At 41.3% G+C, this 20,453-nt stretch overlaps 1 protein-coding gene across 1 annotated transcript in view; it reads left to right on the plus strand.

Annotated features, from left to right (window-relative positions):
• Nucleotides 1-20,453, plus strand: part of ITGAV (integrin subunit alpha V) — a 182,176-nt gene that overhangs the window by 76,733 nt on the left and 84,990 nt on the right. The window contains exons 5-6 of the mRNA XM_029605959.1: nt 15,474-15,535; nt 16,473-16,518. Of these exons, the coding sequence (XP_029461819.1) occupies nt 15,474-15,535; nt 16,473-16,518 (108 nt within the window). The remainder of the gene's footprint in view (nt 1-15,473; nt 15,536-16,472; nt 16,519-20,453) is intronic.

Genomic DNA, 20,453 nt, shown 5'->3' on the forward strand with positions numbered 1-20,453 from the left:
TGGCATCTAGGACCTTTACCTCCCTTGCAAATCCTGATGTGATATTTATCCAATCAATACTCGGGAAATGGAAGACTCCCATAATTGTTTTGCCTGTATTACTAGCAAGTCTAATCCATGTTAGTATTTTGCTGTCTGTTTCCTCATCCTGGCCAGGCAGACTGTAATATATCCCACTACTATACTCTTCCCTTTTTCCCTTGGAATTTGTATCCATAAGATTCCAGAGTGCAGTTTGTTTCCTGCGAAACTTTTAGCATGCTTGACTCAATGCCATCCTTAAACAGAGATGACACTCCTCCACCAATTTTATCTATCCTGTCATGTTTTTACAATTTCTATTCTGGTATCACAGTGTTTCATTGGTTATTCTCCTTCCATCAGGTCTTCAAGATGCCTATTATGCGTCTATCTTCATTTAGCGCTCTAGGTAAGTTTTAGGGGTGCAGGAACCTGTCTGCTACTGGACATTTCCGGTTTCCCTCCCACCTTACGAGCCTAAGTTCAGGAAAAGACAATGTTTTCTCCACAGAATTAGACTTTTATTTATCAGATTGGGCAGGATTAGCATTTAGAAGATAACAGTACTTGTCTCTAACATCCTGGCCACTAAGCACCAGTTTACACTAAAGAAAGTTCTGTACCATAGGTGGCTTAAAGCATGCTGTAAACCTTAGCCTGCGTAATATAATACTACTTATGGCTAACTTACTTACCCCTGGTCCCAACTTCAGGCGATTTCCCTGTTTACCTCTAAAGCAGGCTCTGGCTGGAGGTCTGGAGAATGTGGAGGAGGGGAGGAGGCTTGCTTCTGGGTCTGGTACTGGCAGAGCTGCCATGCTGTTTTCGGCTTCTCACCGCCTCAGACTCCAGGCACGATGTTTTCTCTCTCCAGTCTCCTGGCCACACTAGCAGGGGATATTGGGGCTGCTTCAGGTCCGCTCCCTTTTTCCTTATTTGCCCCATCTTATATTTTCCAGCTGATAAATATGCATAAGCTCATGCATAATCATGAGGTGGGTGGAGGGTCTTTGCTGCATTGCAGGTCTTTTTCCCCTCCCCTTTTCTTCGGTGTGGAGAGGGGGCTGCCATCTCTGGACCAAGGCTGTCTGCATTCATCTGCGTTTTCTCCATTTCGGAGTGCTCTTCCTTTGTTCAAGGGTAGGAGCTCCTCTGCCCTCTGGACTTCCCTTGGCTGGTCAGTGGCTTCTGCTTTTTGAGCCAAAGTTGCTGCATTGTCCCTCTGCCTTGGTTTCATTTGCACAGGATCTTTCAGACAAGCAGATCTTGATAAGTATCCTTCAGTTCTGGTTTGACGTTTTCAGATGGACAGTTTCTTCTTTTCCCACTTCCTACAGTGTTTTTTTGGCATGTCAGCATTCTTGTCAGCATCCCTCTTTGGATATTATGATTCATATTGGGTGCTCTCAGTGATTAAACATGGGATAGCTTCCTACAGCGCCATACATTTTAATTCTCCAGTTTTATTTTTAAGATTTCTGCACTCACATGCAGACTATATAAAGTACTTTTATTTGTATTTTTATATGTACCTATAACCTGCTTATTATCAGATGATACTTATCAGATGATACACAGTTTGGAGTAATTTTTATGTGCATACTCTGTATTTAATACATCTGGGTTTTTTCAGCTTTTAGAGCCACCTCTCTGTTGGGACATTCTAACTTTGCTTGGTTTGCCAAGAACCTTTGAAGATACCTCCCTCCAAACCATGGATTAGCAAATGACTGTCTGCTTTCCCCCAGGCTCTACTTTAAAAGCTGCTCTATCTCCTTTTTAAAAGTTAGCACCAGCAGCCTGGCTCCACTCTTGTTAAGATGGAGCCCATCCTATGGAAATAGGCTCCCCCTTCCCCAGAATGTTCCCCTCTTCCTCACAAACCAAAAATCCTCTTCCCTGCACCATCCTCTCATTCACGCATTGAAACTGGAGCTTGACCTGCCTTTGGGGTCCTGCACATGGAACAGGAGGTATTACTGAGAATGCAATCCTGGAGGCTCTGGATTTCAATTTCCTACCTAAGAACCTGAATGTAGCCTTCATAACCTCCCTCCTGCACCTTCCTATGTCATAAATACTTACATGTAGCATGACAGCAGGCTCCTCCCCAGCAATCTCTAAAATCTTATCTAGGTGGTGTGTGTGTGTGTGATCCACTATCTTCGCACAATAAGCAAGTTACCAAATGATCTTCACGTCCACCAGCCACCCAGCTTTTCACTTTCATAATAATTGAATGATCCACTCTAAGGGCCATCCTAACCCTTCCCTTCTGGGCAAATAACCCCAGAGATGCATCCTCTGTACAAGGTGATAAAGCATCACCTGGAAGGCAGGTGCTAACTACAGGATAAATTATTGCCACACCAAGGTAATGGTCTCCTGTCAGGTGAGCTTACTCCTCCAAAGCAGCACAAGGACTACTAGACTGGAGTTGGGAGCGCTCTGTTATGTCCCTGAATGTCTCTTCTGTATACCTCTGTCTGCCTTAAGCTCTTCCAGTTCTGCCACTCTGGCCTCCAGAGATCAGACTCTTTCTCTGAGAACCAAGTGCTCTTTGCATCTGATGCACATATACAACTTCTCACCATCAGGAAGGTAATCATTTATGTGACAGTCGATGCAAAAGAGTGGATAGTACCCATCTCACTGATGGGTTTCTGTTTACATCTTAATTTGCTGAGTTGATAAAGTATGAAAGACCGATTAAGGAGTAGATATGTCTCAGTTTAGGGTTTTTAAATTTAACTACCCTTAATCACATTTATTAATTAGGTGTCTTTTTAAATCTATGTTTTTTAAATTTGATAACTGGTTTACTAATGCTAGTGAATGACTAACAGCAGGACTAAAATTAGTCAATCACTAAAATCAGTGACTTAGTTTAAGTGACTGACTAATTTTGAAGATTTTCCTCCTTGTGTGTGTATGTCTGTGGGGGGGGGGGGGGGATAATCTATATATTAAAAAATGGGAGAGGTTGGGTGGAAGGATGGGAATCAAACTAGTAATTAATTACCCAGGAACTAGCACTCTCACCTTCTCAGATCAAGTAGGTAACCTTCGCAAACTCACAGTTCAAACACTGGCAAACAAATATTAACTTTAAACCTAGCAATACTAACCTGGCAAACTAGCTCAGAGACTCTGTCTATTTTCCTGCTACACAAACTGTTCTAACACTGACAAACAAATACTAGTCTTAAAACTAGCAGACAATATAAACAGCCAGTAATAGTTAACTCGCCAGGAAATATTATTATTTTTACATTTTGTCTCAAGATTTAAGTGCTTGTTCCCATCCAGTCCAAACTTACTGCCCTCAGATGAAGGTTCTGCTGTCAGCACTCCCTCTGAACTGAGGTTTACCCGGTTCTTACTTTCCTAAATGTTTTTGCTTAAAAGGCAGTCTCATTCTTCCTATCTTTTTCAGTCTGCAAAGTCTGCTTTAACCATGGTGGCATACACCATTGTCCAAAGTCACAAGGAGCATCAGTGGGAGAAATAGGATTTGAGCTTTGGCTTCCCTGCTTCTCAGATCATTGCTCTAACCACTAGGCTGCTACTCTAAGAATAAGAGAAAGTGTCTTAATTCCAGAAAATATCTTCTTATGATTCAGTCATTAAAAGCAATAGAATCTGAAATGAATGAAAGAAAACAAGATATAGATTGGATCATTTGCTTATACTAGAAGATGTTTTAATAGGCAAGAGATTTTCTTAATTTACTTCCTTTCAATGTTTGTCACAAACCGGGTAAGCCAGCGGTAGCTCAGTGAGCTGTCTTGAGTTCTGCTGGGCTGAGGTGGGTTTTGAAATGAACTTAGAATTCTACTGATTGGCACAGGATCAGCCACGACAAGAAAGTCTTAAATTGCTCATGCTATATTATTTTGATATATTTTTCTTTATTTTATCTTTTATATTGTGCCTTAAACTATGGCGCTATGAAACATGCAATCAGATTTGATGGGGGGGTATCCAGTATGATGCCGGTGTAAAAGAAAATGTTTTTGCTCTTTTAGCTTGTGAATACCGAGTCACAAGTCACCATAATTTTGAGTGTATTTCTGATCTATATGGTTGAAAGGAAGGGAAAGTTTAACCTTTAGCCTGTGCTTGATCTGAATTCCATGGAGTCAACAAAGAAAGGTTCATTGGATGTTTTTGTTTTTTTTCATTGGCTTTTCCCCTAAGACTCATTCCTCCTGTCCATCCACCTGAATGCTCATTGAGGGAGGGACTGGGTTATACACAGCATGGACTTAACTGGATCTTAAACATTTCACAAATGGGTTTCCCATGTCAGATCCCATCTCTGCTTTAGTTGCACATTATGATCGATTGCAAGCTACCCAACTGCCTCTATTCATTTTAATTCATTGTATTCCGCCTTGAGACCAACTTTGGGAAAAGTCAGAATATCAATTGTCCATAAATAAATAAATGTAACCCTATCTTCGGGTAACCATTTACTACCTATGAGGCCATAAATGTAAATATAGAAACATAGAAATGATGGCAGAAGAAGACCAAACGTCCCATCCAGTCTGCCCAGCAAGCCTTCGCACTCTTTTTTTTTTTTTTTTCTCCTCTCTCATACTTATCTGTTACTCATGGCCCTTAGTATCCTTTTGGTTCTGTATCCCTTCCACCTCCGCCATAATGCAGAGAGCCGTGTTGGAACTGCATCTAAGTGGATATCTAGCTTAATTAGTTAGGGATAGTAACTGCCGCAATAAGCAAGCTACACCCATGCTTGTTTACCCAGTCTATGTAATTCAGTCCTTGTTGGTTGTTGTCTGTATATAGATCCACTTTTCTTCATCCCCCCGCCATTGAAGCAGAGAGCTATGCTGAACATGCGTGAAGTATCAGTCTTCCTCCCTTGGCTTCCCAAGGCTTGCCAATAATCCCTGGGGGTCCAGTGGGGGTCCGAAAGCGATTTCGTTGTCTGCTGCCAGTAATCAAAATGGCACCGATAGCCTTTGCCCATACTATGTCACAGAGGCTTTCGGCGCCATTGGTCAGCTCCAGTCACATGACAGGAGCACAAGATGGCGCCGATGGCCATGTGACAGGGGCTGACCAATGGCGCCGGTAGCCCCTGTGACATGGTAGTTCAGAGGCTATTCGGCACCATTTTAAAGAGCACGGCTTGCTTGCAGTAGCACGGGCACGGAGGGCAAATGGAACCCGGGACCTCGCTGGACCACCAGGTCCATCCCGATCCCTCCCCAAGACTTAGTAAGTCTTGGGGAGGGATCGGGATGGGGGGGTGGTAGTTTGTATTTATGTAGAAAACTGATTTTAAATGCTTGGGGTGGGTTTTTTTTAAGCTTCCTTTGCCGTTTCGTTTTTTGGCCCGGTTTCGGGTTTCCTCGTTCCGTTTTTCAAAAAACGGAACGAGAAAACCCGAAATTTACCACGAGGTATCAGAGTCAAAAAACGACCCGACAGAAAAAAACGAACCACATCTCTAGTGAGTACCACTATCATCTACTCCTCAGAGTTGTCTCCCTGGAACCAGGTACTCGCTCCTCGAGGGCCTGCCCCCGTTACAGCACCAGTGCCTTCTCTTATGTGGAACTGCTGTGTGAGTACTTTGCCAACAAGTCTCTCTACCTCCAGGGATCTGGTACTCGCTCCTCGAGGGCCAGCTCTCCCTATCTCGGGGCTTCTCCATACTTGTGAATGTTCTATTGTACTCACTTTCTCAGTTCTTTCCACTACAGCACTGCTACCGGAGAAACTGCTGTTCCAGCGCCCTGGGGAATACTAGCCCAGCCAGGCTACATCTTCTACTCACTACTGCCACCTCTGGTGGCTTCTCAAACTGTCTAAAGAACTATCTGTGTTTGTGTGTCCAGAGCTGAGCCTGACCTGTGGCCCCTCACGGGACTTCCCCCCGTGGGCATGGTCAGCTGCCACAGTGTCCAAGGGTCCACTCAAACCTCACTAACTATAGCAGAACCCCAGTGGGTCATTACAAAAAAATTGTAACATAATTGATGATGGCAGAAAAAGACCATCCATCCAGTCTGCCCAGTTATTACAGCCCACATTGCCAAGGATACTGTATATCCTTGCTGCTAGCCAAAGTGTATGGCTGCCTGTAGGATATTGTACTTCATGCAAGAAAGCTCTTGTCATCTTCATCCCTTGAACTCCACTCTCTTGGGTAGCTGATCATGTAAGATCCCCTCTTTTTAGTTCACAGCCAGTACCTCTTCTCTTCTATTTCCATGTACAAGGTCCCATAATAATATAAATAGCCATCAGCACCAGTGCTGCTGATACCTGGACATCCAGCCTGCTAGGTGACTGTGACCTTTCCAGATAGCTCCTTCCACCATAAACCTGTTGCTCTTCAACCCGTCAACATAGCCTGCCAGACAGACCTGATTGTGTGAGTGCCCGATTTCCACTAGGACATCTAGTTTTTACTGTACTTGCAGCTTGCTAGACAGACCCAGCTACTAATTAATTCTACTATCGCAGCCTGCAGTGTCAAATCTTTGGCAACAGTTTTTTTTACCACTGGTATTGGGTGGGGATCTGCCTTCCGAACAATTATTAGAGGGCACATCCCTGGCCAATATGCCACCACTGGATTCATCTGCGAAGGTTTGTAATGCCTGCAGTGGCTATGCCAACATCTGCACAGTTACCCCCCCCCCCTCCCCTTTCCTGTGTTTTGTACAACTGTCTATGGCTTCTGCAAATTCAGCAGGTTTTTGCAGTGGGCAAGTGGAGAGAGGGGGGATTGGATATCTCCAGTGAGCCTCAGTTTTATCAATGGCCTGTCAGGAGATTTCAGTTGGACAGCATTTTCAGCATTGGAATCTTCAAATCAGAAAAAGCTCATGGCAGGAAGTGACTTTAATTTTCTTTCTTCTGTAGGACAGCTTTTCATTAATGCATCATCCTATGCCAAGGGAAATAATTTTACAAGCTCTGTGGGCAGTCTTGATGAGATTGAAATCTGCTGTTATTACCAGTGTGAACAGTACTAATACTCTCTGGTTGGAAAGTTGCATGTTCAGTTGTTACAACGGGATGGGAAAATCACTGAACTTGAACAGAGAATTCAGCAACTGAGCAGAGAATCCAGTCTCTGGAAGGAAAATTTGATACTTCTGGGACACTTTGTAGACCAGGGTTTCTCAAACCCATCCTGGGGACACCACAGCCAGTCGGGTTTTCAGGATACCCACAATGAATATGCATTGCATAAATTAGCATATACTGGGTTTCCAGTGTATGTACATTTATCTCATTCATATTTGTTGGTTTATCCTGAAAATTCAACTGGCTGTGGGATCCCCAGGACAGGTTTGGGAAGTCCTGGTCTCTAGGAAAGTCGTGAACTTAGAAAATTCTATGAAGTATAGGAATTTAAGGTGTATTAATTTTCCAAAACTTAGTCATCTCTCCAAATGAGTTAAATAAATGATATTTGTTGTAAGTTTTATTGATTTCTAGGAGAGCATTGCCCAGCCACCAGGTGGCATATTTTTGCTGTCTGCAGTGGGAAATGTTAAGGACCTATGCTCCAAGGATAATTTAAATGTGACTCAGACAGCTGAGAATTAGGAAGATCGAGTGGTTAGTAAGGCAACATTGGTTGTTCCTTTTCTGCTTGTAACCAAATGTGATTGGGTTCCAAAAATATTCTTGCATAAAACACTATGAGTTGAGTTTAGCTGGTGCAACCCGTGTTCCCCGATATTACTTATTTTACACAATTACATAGGAAAGAAGTTATGAAACTGAGAGAGGCTGCTGTATGATTAGGACCACAATTTATTGTGAAATATCCTTCTAAGGCCCAATTAATGTAGAAAAGTGCAAAGTGATGCACACATGAGAAAATAATTCAAACTATGGATACACATTGCTGGATTCTGTATTAGGAGTCACCACTCAGGAAAAGGATCTTGGAGTCCGTGAGGACAATACATTGAAATCCTCTGCTCAAGGTACTGTAGCAGCAGCCAGAAAAGGAAATAGAATATTAGTAATGATCTGAAAAGGAATGGAGCATAAAGCGGAAGATATCATATTGCTTCTGTATCGATCTATGGTGTGACTGCACCTGGAGTATGGGTACAGTTCTGGTCATCCCATCTCAAGAAAGACCTAATGGGACTAGAAAAGGGGCAGAGGAAGGCAACAAAAATGATAGAGGATGAAATAGCATTCCTGCGATGATAGGCAACCTGATTAGGGCTCTTTAGCTTGGAAAAGAGATGGCTAAGGGGGGACTTGACAGAAGCTTTTAAAATCATGAGTGGGGTGGAATGGGTGAATTCAGAATAGTTATTTAATTTAATTCTTAGTGGAACGCAGGATTTGGTGAGAGAGATAACAGTGGTAGGGTCACTTGGCAACATATTTAAACTAATAACTGGAAGGGGGTCAATAAGTAAATCTGCAGCTCTAACACTAAACTTTCAAAAGGGAAACTTTGATAAAATCAGGAAAATAGTTAGAAAAAAACTGAAAGGTGCAGCTGCAAAGGTTAAAAGTGTTCAACAGGCATGGATATTATTTAAAAATACAATCCTAGAGGTGCAATCCATAAGTATTCCACACATTAAGAAAGGTGGAAGGATGGCAAAATGATTACAGTCATGATTAAAAGGTGAGGTGAAAGAGGCTATTTTAGCCAAAAAAAAATCCTTCAAAAATTGGAAGAAGGATCCATCTGAAGAAAATAGGATAAAACATAAGCATTTGCTTTTTATACAATGGGAGAAACAACAGACGGGCCAGCAGTAGTTTGATATCAGATCCAGAAGACATTTTGACCTATCAAGGATCCTATCTTGGATTTATTCCCTTATATTATAGTAATCTTACAGCACTGCATTAGAAGTAGATTATGCGAGCTCATGGACGGGGGGGGGGAGGGGCATGTAGAGTTACAGGATTGTTCTAACACAGTGTTATGTATCTGATTGCACTGTTAACTTTGAAAATAGAAAATTATAAATTGAAATAAAAACCATAAACATTGTCAAGTTAAGTGTAAAACATTAATAAGACAGACAAAGAGAGAATTTGAAATCAATTTGGCTATAGAAGCAAAAACTCATAATAAAATTTTTTTTTAATATATCCAAAGCAAGAAACCTGTGAGGGCATCGGTTGGACCATTAGATGACAGAGGGGTTAAAGGGGTTCTTAGGGAAGATAAGGCCATTGAAGAAAGACTAAATGAATTCTTTGCTTCTGTGTTTACTAATGAGGATGTTGGGGAGATACCAGTTCCAGAGATGGTTTTCCAGGGTGATGAGTCAGACGAACTGAGCGAAATCACTGTGAACCTGGAAGATGTAGTAGGCCAGACTGACAAACTAAAGAATAGCAAATCACCTGGACCAGATGGTATGCATCCTAGGGTACTGAAGGAACTCAAAAATAAAATTTCTGATCTATTAGTTAAAATTTGTAACCTATGATTAAAATCATCCATTGTATCTGAAGACTGGAGGGTGGCCAATGTAACCCCAATATTTAAAAAAGGCTCCAGGAGCGATCCGGGTAACTATAGACCAGTGAGTCTGACTTCAGTGCTGGAAAAAATAGTGGGAACTATTCTCAAGATCAAAATCGTAGAGCATATAGAAAGACATGGTTTACTGGAACACAGTCACCATGGATTTACCCAAGGGAAGTCTTACCTAACAAATCTGCTTCATTTTTTTTGAAGGGGTTAATAAACATGTGGATAAAGGTGAACCTGTAGGTGTAGTGTATTTGGATTTTCAGACGGCATTTGACAAAGTCCCTCATGAGAGGCTTCTAAGAAAACTAAAAAGTCATGGGATAGGAGGCGATGTCCTTTCGTGGATTACAAATTGGTTAAAAGACAGGCAACAGAGAGTAGGATTAAATGGTCAATTTTCTCAGTGGAAAAGGGTAAACAGGTCCAAGCACCGGTCCAAGTACAGATCCTCACGGATGATCTGGAAAGAAATACAACGAGTGAGGTTATCAAATTTGCGGATGATACAAAATTATTCAAAGTAGTTAAATCACAAGTGGATTATGATACATTACAGGAGGACCTTGCAAGACTGGAAGATTGGGCTTCCAAATGGCAGATGAAATTTAACGTGGACAAGTGCAAGATGTTGCATATAGGGAAAAACCTTTGCTGTAGTTACACGATGTTATATTCCATATTAGGAGCTACCACCCAGGAAAAATATCTAGGCATCATAGTGGATAATACTTTAAAATCATTGGCTCAGTGTGCTGCAGCAGTCAAAAAAGCAAACAGAATGTTAGGAATTATTAGGAAGGGAATGGTTAATAAAACGGAAAATGTTATAATGCCTCTATATCGCTCCATGGTGAGACCACATCTTGAATACTGTGTACAATTCTGGTCGCCGCATCTCAAAAAAGATATAGTTGCGATGGAGAAGGTACAGAGAAGGAAAAGCAAAATGATAAAGGGGATGGAACAGCTCCCCTATGAGGAAAGGCTGAAGAGGTTAGGGCTATTCAGCTTGGAGAAGAGACAGCTGAGGGGGGATATGATAGAGGTCTTTAAGATCATGAGAGGTCTTGAACGAGTAGATGTGAATCGGTTATTTACACTTTTGGATAATAGAAGGACTAGGGGGCATTCCATGAAGTTAGCAAGTAGCACATTTAAGACTAATCGGAGAAAATTCTTTATCACTCAACACACAATAAAGCTCTGGAATTTTTTGCTAGAGGATGTGGTTAGTGCAGTTAGTGTAGCTGGGTTCAAAAATGGTTTGGATAAGTTCTTGGAGGAGAAGTCCATTAGCGGCTATTAATCATGTTTACTTAGGGAATAGCCACTGCTATTAATTGCATCAATAGCATGGGATGTTCTTAGTGTTTGGGTAATTGTCAGTTTCTTGTGGCCTGGTTTGGCCTCTGTTGGAAATAGGATGCTGGGCTTGATGGACCCTTGGTCTGACCCAGCTTGGCAATTTCTTATGTTCTTATTTACCCTTTTAAATGATACTAAAGCAAGGGGACAGTCCACTAAACTAATAACCAGCAGATTTAAAGCAAATTGCAGAAGATACTTTTTCACTCGGACTACAGTCAAGCTGTCGCCAGAGCACACAGTCAAGGTGTCTAGAATAGAAAAGGGTTTAAAAGAGGTTTAGATAAGGTGCAGGAGGAAAAACTCCACAAAACATGATTAGCTAAAGAAAGCTTATTGCTGTCCCTGAAAGTGAGCATAAAGTAGATTACTTTATGGGATCTGCCGTGTGCTTGTGACACAGACTGGCCACTCTCAGAGGCAGGATGCTGAGTTTAATGGACCTTGGTCTAATTCAGCATGACATTTCTTATGTTATGATTTGCTAAGCTTTTCCCCCCAAAGACACATTATGGGAAAAATTCTTCAGTAAATCAGGGCCTAAGTGATTATAGAATATTTGGGAAAGTCCTATGTTTCTGTAAAAGTTAACTGAGCTGGAAAGTCTATCCATTAGCTTTATTAGTGCCTACACTTTCATTAGCTGATTTGTTGAGAAAGTATTTGCTGTCAATTCTGGCCCTCCTTTTTTTTTCTGGAAAACTGTGCTTTTTATTTTCTGTTTCTAAATATTATTTTTCTGTCAGAGCAAGAGACTGTCTGATTCTTCCTTTGTGATTTTGATTTAGATGTGTTATTCCAATGATGATTATTTGGAAGACCATTATAAAATATAATAAAAATAAAGTTGAAAAAAAAATCTGATTTGTTGACAATGGTTGTATGAAAATGGTGTTGGTGACACCACGGCTAGCATAGACCAATCAGTCCTGTGTGTCTGAGTTAATTTGTGTGAGATTGTTCTGAGACTGGCTGCTCCCAGGAGGTCAGGCGGTTACAGGAATTAGCACAGTAAGGAATTTTTCAAAAAAGTAACTTCTCACTCTGCATGAAAACCTGACCCCTACCCCTAAACCACCACCAACACCTCACCTTGAGCTATTTATTAGCTGCCCCTCCTATAGAGATATAAATAATTGACTACTGTGAAGGCCTTATAGATAAGTCTCTCTCTCTCTCTCTCTCAGCATGAGATGTGAAATAGGAAGTATCATGGGGCACAAAATCTTTTGTTAGGCCTGTGATATTACAGCGTTTTGATGAATCTATGGGCAAAATTGGTGTTATACGATAAACAATGAAAACAAGCACAGACAAGACTGGAACGGAAAATGAGATTGGTAGAAGTAGATGCAGAGTTCAGTCAGTTATATCACCAAAGACCTGGCAGAAAGTCCATGCTTTGCCGTGTTTCCTGAAATGGAGGTAGCCCTGGAATAAGGTACAGCACGTCTGGGAGCAAGTGCCGGGTGGGTGGAGGGACACGTACTTTTTTTTTCGTTTGGCAAGGGTGTAACTATGGAGACTCCTTGGGATGACCGTAAAGGTCTGGAAAGGGCATATAGAAATAGACTACTCTTTCAGTAACCTGGGCCATTGCTTCTGATGGCTTTGAAGGTTAAATGAGGGTTTTAAATTTGTCCTGCAGATCACTGGAGACCAGTGAAGTTTTTCTGAAACGGATGTGATCTAATCATGCCACTTGCAGCCCTCTAGCAGATGTAAAGGTGCTTTCTGAATTACTTGAAGCTGGCATAATCCTTTTGTTGTCAGGCTATTATTCAGTGCATTACAGTTGTCCAACTGTGATGTTACTATGGAATGGACTACTGTTGTCGGCCTCGTCTTTTCAATAAATGGATGGAGTTTGTATAATCATTGTAGATGGTAGATGCACCTTTTTAAAGATTGTCTGAATTTGGGGTGACTGGTTAGTGCAGAGTCTAGCAGGATCCCCAGGTTCGTAACCTGTAATTTTAGGGGGCGTTCATTTTTACCGAAAGGGATTTTGATATCAGGAACTTGGCCACTTGCATTATACGCCCATAAAAGCTTGGTTTTACTTAGGTTTGGGCAAAGTGTGTTACTTTTATCTCATTCTTGAATTATTGTGAGACATGAAGACAGCTTTCTCACTACTGTTGGTAGGTTTGGTTCTGTGGGTATGAGAAGCTGTACATCATTGATATAGATATAGAATTTGATATCCATAGCCTGGATTAGCTGTGCTTGTGGCTTCAGGTAGATATTGATTAGGATGGGTGACAGAACAGAGCCTTCTGGTTAGGGCCCAGGATGGAAATGTAGAGCCAGTGAACTGTACAGACTGCTATATGTTTGATAGGAAGGATATGATACAATGTCACTAATGCCTGTCTCTGCCAACCATCGGGCCGATACAATAAAACCCGCAGGAGAGCCGGTGAGCGCCCGCTCTCCCGATGCGCGCCCAGGCCACTCTCCTGGGTGCGCGATTCAGTAAGAAAAAAAATGTAAATGAGGGCCCACGGTAAAAGGAGGCGCTAGGGACACTAGAGCGTCCCTAGCGCCTCCTTTTTGACAGAAGTGGCGGTTCTCAGTGATTGACAGCCAACGCTCAATTTTACCGGCCTCAGTTCTCGAACCCGCTGACAGCCACGGGTTTGGAAAATGGACGCCGGCAGAATTGAGTATCCGTCTTCCGGGCCGCGGGCAGATTTTAAATTTTTTATTTAAAATATTTTTTTACTTTTGGGGCCTCCGACTTAATATCGCTATGATATTAAGTTGGAGGGTGTACAGAAAAGCAATTTTTTTCTGCTTTTCTGTACACTTTCCGGATGCCGGCCGAAAATAACGCCTGCCTTTAGCAGGTGTTAATTTCTGAAAGTAAAATGTGCAGATTGGCTGCACATTTTACTTTCTCGATCACACAGGAATGACTAATAGGGCCATCAACATGCATTTGCATGTTGCGGATGCTAATAGTTTTGGGGGGTTTGGCCGCACGTTTTCCACTGTATAAGGGATAAAAATAGCGCGTCGAAAACGCATGGCCAAACGGGGGCTAACAGTGCACTCAGCCTGAGCGTGCTTTACTGCATCGGCCCGCATGATAGTATACTAAACCGGTGATATGTATCCTATACAGGAGCATCGGTATATAAAAGTTTTAAATAAATAAATAAATAAATATACTCAGTACTGCTAAGAAATCCAGTAGCACCAGTACTGAGGCAGGGCCCCTATCATGGCTTCTGTGGAAGTCATTTAGCAGGGAGACAAGAACCGTCTCTGTTCTCTATCTGGGTCTAAAGCCCGATTAATTAAGGTCTAACCAGTTTCTCTTATCCAACTAGTGACTGAGTTGTGTGCATACTGCCTATTCCACCAGTTTCCCTCAAAAAAACAGAATTTTGCACATTATAAAAACTCCCCTGAAGCAGGCATTCATGCCAAAACATGGACATGCTGGGAGTTTCTAAACATATCTCTAAAACTCGTAGAACTCTCCAAATAACTGGCTTTATTTTCTAGTTACTTATGCTCTGTCTCCTTCTTCCCCCACTTTTTTTCACCCCCGTTTTATTGTAACTTTTTTACTTCTGTACTATGTTAATGTATTCAAGGTTATCGTTCCCCAGTTTTATGTAAACCGACATGATAGGACTCCGTCATGAATGCCGGTATAAAAAAAAAAAAGCATCAAATAAATAAATATTTGAAGTGCCAGTTCTTTGGCTATTGTTTTAATTAAATATAATATTTCTTTTGTTTGTAATGTGTCTAATTGTTTGATACGCTATTGCATTTTTGTGTACTGCCCCATCCCCCGCCCTGAGTAGACTTCCACTGGATTTGTATTTCTTTCTTCCTCTCTTCTTACACCACTATGTTGTTATCCACCATATGTTACCAGTTGCCATGTACAACACAGGCAGTGTATGCAGATATATCTCATGCATATTCATTATGCGTATCCCAAAAACCTGACTGGGTAGGGGATATTCAAGGCCCGGCTTGAGAAACACAAGGCTTATCAGGTTGGATTCTTTTCTGATACTGCTACATTTGTCTTCTAAAGTGCGAGAGTATTACATGCTTACATTAGGAACTTAGGACCTGCTTTATTCCTGCCTAATTACAAAAACTAAAACATCAAACTTTTGTTCTATTAGCTGTCATATTTTGTCATATGATGTATGTTTTTGTTGCTAATTTATGTAGAATTCTGATTGTTATTTTGTGATCTGCACTGGATAATTTTGTTGCAAGCTTGTGGATTTTTAGAATTGCAATAGACAGACACTTGGGATTATGAGAAAAAGCAAATACGCCCACAATGATAATGTTTAATAACCATATTTAAATTGCTGTAGAACTTAAACCAAGATACTGTATGCAGGCAGTTAAAGCTCATGTAAGTAGAATTCTGCTAATTCCTGCTCATTCTGGCCTGGTTTCTGTCTGTTTGAAGCTTTATATGCTGATATCTCAAGTTTTGAAAATGATTGCGGACAGGTACAGACAAGCGGTTCCCACTTTGTAATTCTTATTTTCCAACCTCTTTTTTTTTTTTTTTTTTTTTTAGCAAGTCTTGATGCTGACGGACAAGGATTTTGCCAGGGAGGATTCAGCATTGACTTCACAAAGGTATGCTATATTATTCAGCTTGGAGGAGACTTCCTCCAAAGACAAACTTAACAACTTTTGTTGCCTCCTTTAGAGACCTGATCGTAGCAGTTTGGTACTGTATATAAAGCATTTTATAAGTTTTTCTCTATGCTGAAATGTTTCAAGGGGCTTTTCCTTAAAGTCATTTGCATTACCAGTGGCTGTAATGAGACAATATTAGCAATGGCACTCACCTCTTTCCTCTGCCACATGTGCTTGTTTCTATACTGAAATGATTAAGACTTGATTTGGAGCTCCCATGCAGACTGATTTCTTGCCAGTCAGCAGAGTTGTCCCTTTGATGCTTCTTGAACATCTGCCGTCCTGTTGGTGCTAACAGATGTGTCAGGATAGCTGCTGCTCACATGGTATAAATTAACCTGATGCAAATTGGGATATTAAATGATGTAGGAGCAGGAGTCTTCATGCTGAAGTCTGGCAAAATCTCCAAAGGATTTTTATAAAGCGAAGAACATTTTAAGGAAAAAAAAACAGCTAATCACATCTTAATTCTCTCAGATTGACATTCTTAAAGGTTTTCTTCTAAACAACTTGTAGGGGATCCGTTCCTCCTAACAATCTCCAGCATGAGTTTCTTGTCCAGGTGGATCATCTGGCTGTCGCGATGAAGGAAACTCCAAAATCAGTTGGCATTGTGGTTTATTTTGTTTCTGTCAGAAAAAAAAGATGAAGCCATGACATTATAGGGAGGGCAGTTCTCAGCCCAGAGAAATTACCCGGGATACTGCTTAGTGGCCAGGTCAAATTCCTTTGAAAATTGGACAAGTAGGAATATGTCAACTCATATGAGCAACAACATGGCTGTTTTCCTCAAAGTAGTTATTCCCTGTCAAACGTCTCTATCACGAGCATTATAAAGAGGCATGTGTTACTCGCTTTGCTTGTTTCTTCATAGGCAGACCGAGTGCTTCTTGGAGGACCTGGCAGTTTTTATTGGCAAGGTACTGTATCATCGAGCATTGAAGGTGACATGAAGTGAGTGGATTGTATTTCTGCTCTTAGGAAACTCTTTCCTGATAACATTTGAACATACAGCAAATGCATATTTTTCTTTTATCGTTTTCATAAGTAGTCCTTCTAACTCTATAGCGCCGTTCATCTGCCTTGGTTTTTCTATACAGGAAAGAATGTAGCAGCCTCCAACACAACTGTTCATGCTCCACAGTAGAGGTTTACCGATGATACATACTTCTGTTCAGTGACAGAGGGAAAAGGGGTCTCTGGCAATGTTCCCTGCAAGCTCTGCGCACGTGCACAGGAAAACATAGCATGCACAAAAAATGGAAAATAGAATGGCATTTCAAAGAACTGTGCACAAATTAGATTTCTACTTTGCGCATGAGAACTTTTTCTGCAAGCAAAGCCTACAAAGAATTAGAGAGAACGTTGGTTTCTGGCACGAGACCCTCACTACTACTATAGATGAATTCTGATAGCAGGCTAGTGACCTACCCTCCTGTAGGGCCGATACAGGCCACTCTCCTGTGCGCGCGATTTAGTATCGGCCCGCATGCAAATAAGGGCCTGCGGTAAAAAGAGGCACTAGCGTGTCCCTAGCGCTCAATTTTGCCGGCGTCTGTTCTCAAACCTGCTAACAGCCACGGGTTCGGAAACCGGACGCCGGCAAAATTGAGCATCCGGTTTTCAAGCCGCAGGCCGATTTTTAAAGTTATTTTTTTTCTTTTTAATTATTTTTAACTTTTGGGACCTCCGACTTAATATCGCCATGTACACTTTCCCGGTGCCGGCAGAAATTAACGCCTACCTTTGGGTAGGCGCTAATTTCTGAAAGTAAAATGTGCGGCTTGGCTGCACATTTTACTTACTAAATCGCGCGGGAATAACTAATAGGGCCATCAACATGCGTTTGCATGTTGCAGGCGCTATTAGTTTCGGGGGGGTTGGACATGCGTTTTCGACACGCTATTACCCCTTACTGAATAAGGGGTAAAGCTAGCGCGTCAAAACTTGCGTCCAAATGCGGGTTAACAGTGCGCTGCGCTGGAGCGCACTGTACTGTATCGGCCTGTGTGGGAGCTGAGAACGTCACCTTTGTAGTGACACAGACTTACTTAACGCAGCCTTTGAAATCTATTATCTATTACTAATGAGCCAAGACAGTTTTAGATCAAACGAAATTTGAGTCTCCTCAGGTAATTGGGATGGGCATATCCATACATGCAAATGAAATGTGAAAACGCCTTAAAATTATTGCTGTGGGCCACATAGAATTTCAAACAGGTGATGTGTGTAATCCAAACAGGAGCTCCTTCTTACATGTCTCACTTACAGCTAAATATCATGAGCCTGTCCCAGCCCAGCTACATGTTGGGATGTTGCCTTTCCATAAACAAGGGGACGGCAATTCTGATGCTGCCCATTTGATTAATGGCCCCTGGGGTACTTTGCATCTGCAGGCCTTCCTGCTCATTTGCAAAAGGGACCTTCCCCATGGAGTTTCCCCTTGAAAATGTAGCTGAAGCAAACTGCACATCTGGCAGTACGTGCGGTGATTTGTAAACGCAATCACGGCGCATATTTTCCCTCTTCTGACCCATTCCCACCCAAATTTTCATGCAGATAAGTCTGCACACTGTGCAGGGGGGACGGAAGAAGGCAGTTTTCTAACTGCATTTTTATTTGGATAAACGTATTTACTTGTGAAATCTTGTGAATCTTGTCCCCTTTAATGTCTTAATGAAGACGTAACAGGACGTAACTGGTGGCCAGTTGGTAAGATATTCTACAGCCTTGCAATTGCCTTATAGAGCAGAACATTTCCTTCTGCAGCCCCGGGTCACATCTCTAGATTGTTCCTGCTAGAGATTCATTTTGTAAGTCACAAACACAACCCCATTGTGTAGGGATGGCTTCTAAATTACCTATTTTTTCATAACCTCACTGACTAAGGAAACCAGTAAGTAGTTGCATTTGCATTGCCAGCATTTTGGTTGTATGCAGATGGTTCCAATTAAATCTTTTTCTTCTAATTACAGTTTTCAAACTATTTTTAGGGATCTGAATGACTTTAAAAGTGTCTGAATCAGTTATTGTGCTCGCTCTGAAGCAGTTAAAACCATTACTAAAAATAGTTTGGACAGCGTGATTGCTAATTTTGTTTTAAACAGTGTAGCGTTTCAACTGCACTGGTTTAACTTGTGCATGGGCAGGCCCCTGCAACCTTTAACCTGTTTTACGGAGACACTTCGGCTCCAGCACAGAATGTGAATGAAACTGCTTTAAGGTTTCAGCTCAGGGTTCTGTGAAGATTGTTAACAGGTCAAGAGAGACCTTTACAGAACTGAGTTTTGTAAGGCAGACACACCGAACTGCATGTTTGAGGGCTTTGTCAGGCTGTTGGCCTTCTCACATAACCTGTTTCTCACCTTCTGTAGAGTCGAATCCAACTGGGCACTGAAGGGCGTGAACGATTTGCTTTTGGATTTATTTAGATCATAACCAGTTCATAATAATAGCAAAGTAAAACCAGCTTTGCATATTAAAGTTTTAGTTTATTTGACCTCACAGCATTTTACATTACTTTATATGCTTTGCTTCAGATCTCCAGTGTTTGGTGGGGTTGTAGGAGATTAATTTACATGCTTTGAGCTGGAGGACTCTGGTCTTATCAGTTCTTCAATGCTGAATTTAACACAGTCCAAAGGATCTGTTGTAAGTAGTGTTCCGTTGCTTATATCCAGCATCCAGTTTTCATGCCTGTTAAGTACTTTATACGTTATCTGTTCACCCAGTTTGATCAGTTGAGAATTGCAACGATGGGCCTGATTTTCCACACAAGTCTCTTTGCTTGTCATGGAATGCTGTGAAGGTCTTAAAATGAACGAGTTAACTGATAAAATCTGCAGGGCACAGATGCAGTCTGAGTTCTTTTTGGGCCTCTGACCTGAGGTCCTGTTAGATTGCTAGCTGTCTAGCAACCCTCTTTTCACAAAATCCGGCAACATAATTATGTTGCCAGTGGCAGTTTACAGGAGAAATGTGAAAGACTGAGGCCTTCAGGAATTATGATGCAGTAAGAGTTGATTGTGCTAAAAGCAAAAGCAGCCTGATCTTAGACAATATGAACTTTTGCCTTTCTCTTTATCATTATTTTATATTGTATGCTGCTTTGAGTCCGAAAAGACAAAAGTGGGCCCTTAAATTTAAATAAATAAATACATATATAAAAAAGGTGTAAATGACATTTTATTGATAGGACTTGGTTAAGAAAATGAATGTCAGAAAATTCCATGCATCTGAAATATTCTAATAGCTCTGAACATCAAAACAAAATATTAAGATCCCAGGTTTTGTTTTGTTTTGTTTTTTTTAAATGAGAAAGGAACAATTTTTGCATACCATGTTCTTTTCCACTAGGAAGGTCTTATCAAACCTTTGAAGTAAGATGGGTTTCATGTAGGCAGTGCCACATTGAAAAATTGATTCACAAAGTCAAATCTCTGTTGTACTTTTAAAAATGATAGCAAAAGGTAGAAAAGGTAAAGATACAATTTAATTGAGGGATAATTGATATCCCTTGTTGTTGAGATACCCATCATGCATTCACACCTACTCAGAGTCCTCATCAGGGATAACACAGTTTCTTGAAAAATGTAATACTATAATTACACTTGGCTTTAATGATTTCTCCCCAGAACCAAGTAGCTTCCCTCTGAGGATTATCAACTTCTTTTAGCATTTCATTCACATCTCAGCTGCTTGCCTTCCGGGCTACCTATTGCCCTCAACACTAACATTTCTGTTCAAAGGTGAACCTTAACATGACCTGCACATAGTTATAGTTATACAAGGGACTGAAAGATTAATCAGGATCCTGGTGAAGGTCCAGTGCTGGGACCAAAATATTGGTCTAGTT

Source organism: Rhinatrema bivittatum, chromosome 6 (genome assembly GCF_901001135.1).
Source record: "Rhinatrema bivittatum chromosome 6, aRhiBiv1.1, whole genome shotgun sequence".
NCBI classification, from domain to species: domain Eukaryota; kingdom Metazoa; phylum Chordata; class Amphibia; order Gymnophiona; family Rhinatrematidae; genus Rhinatrema; species Rhinatrema bivittatum.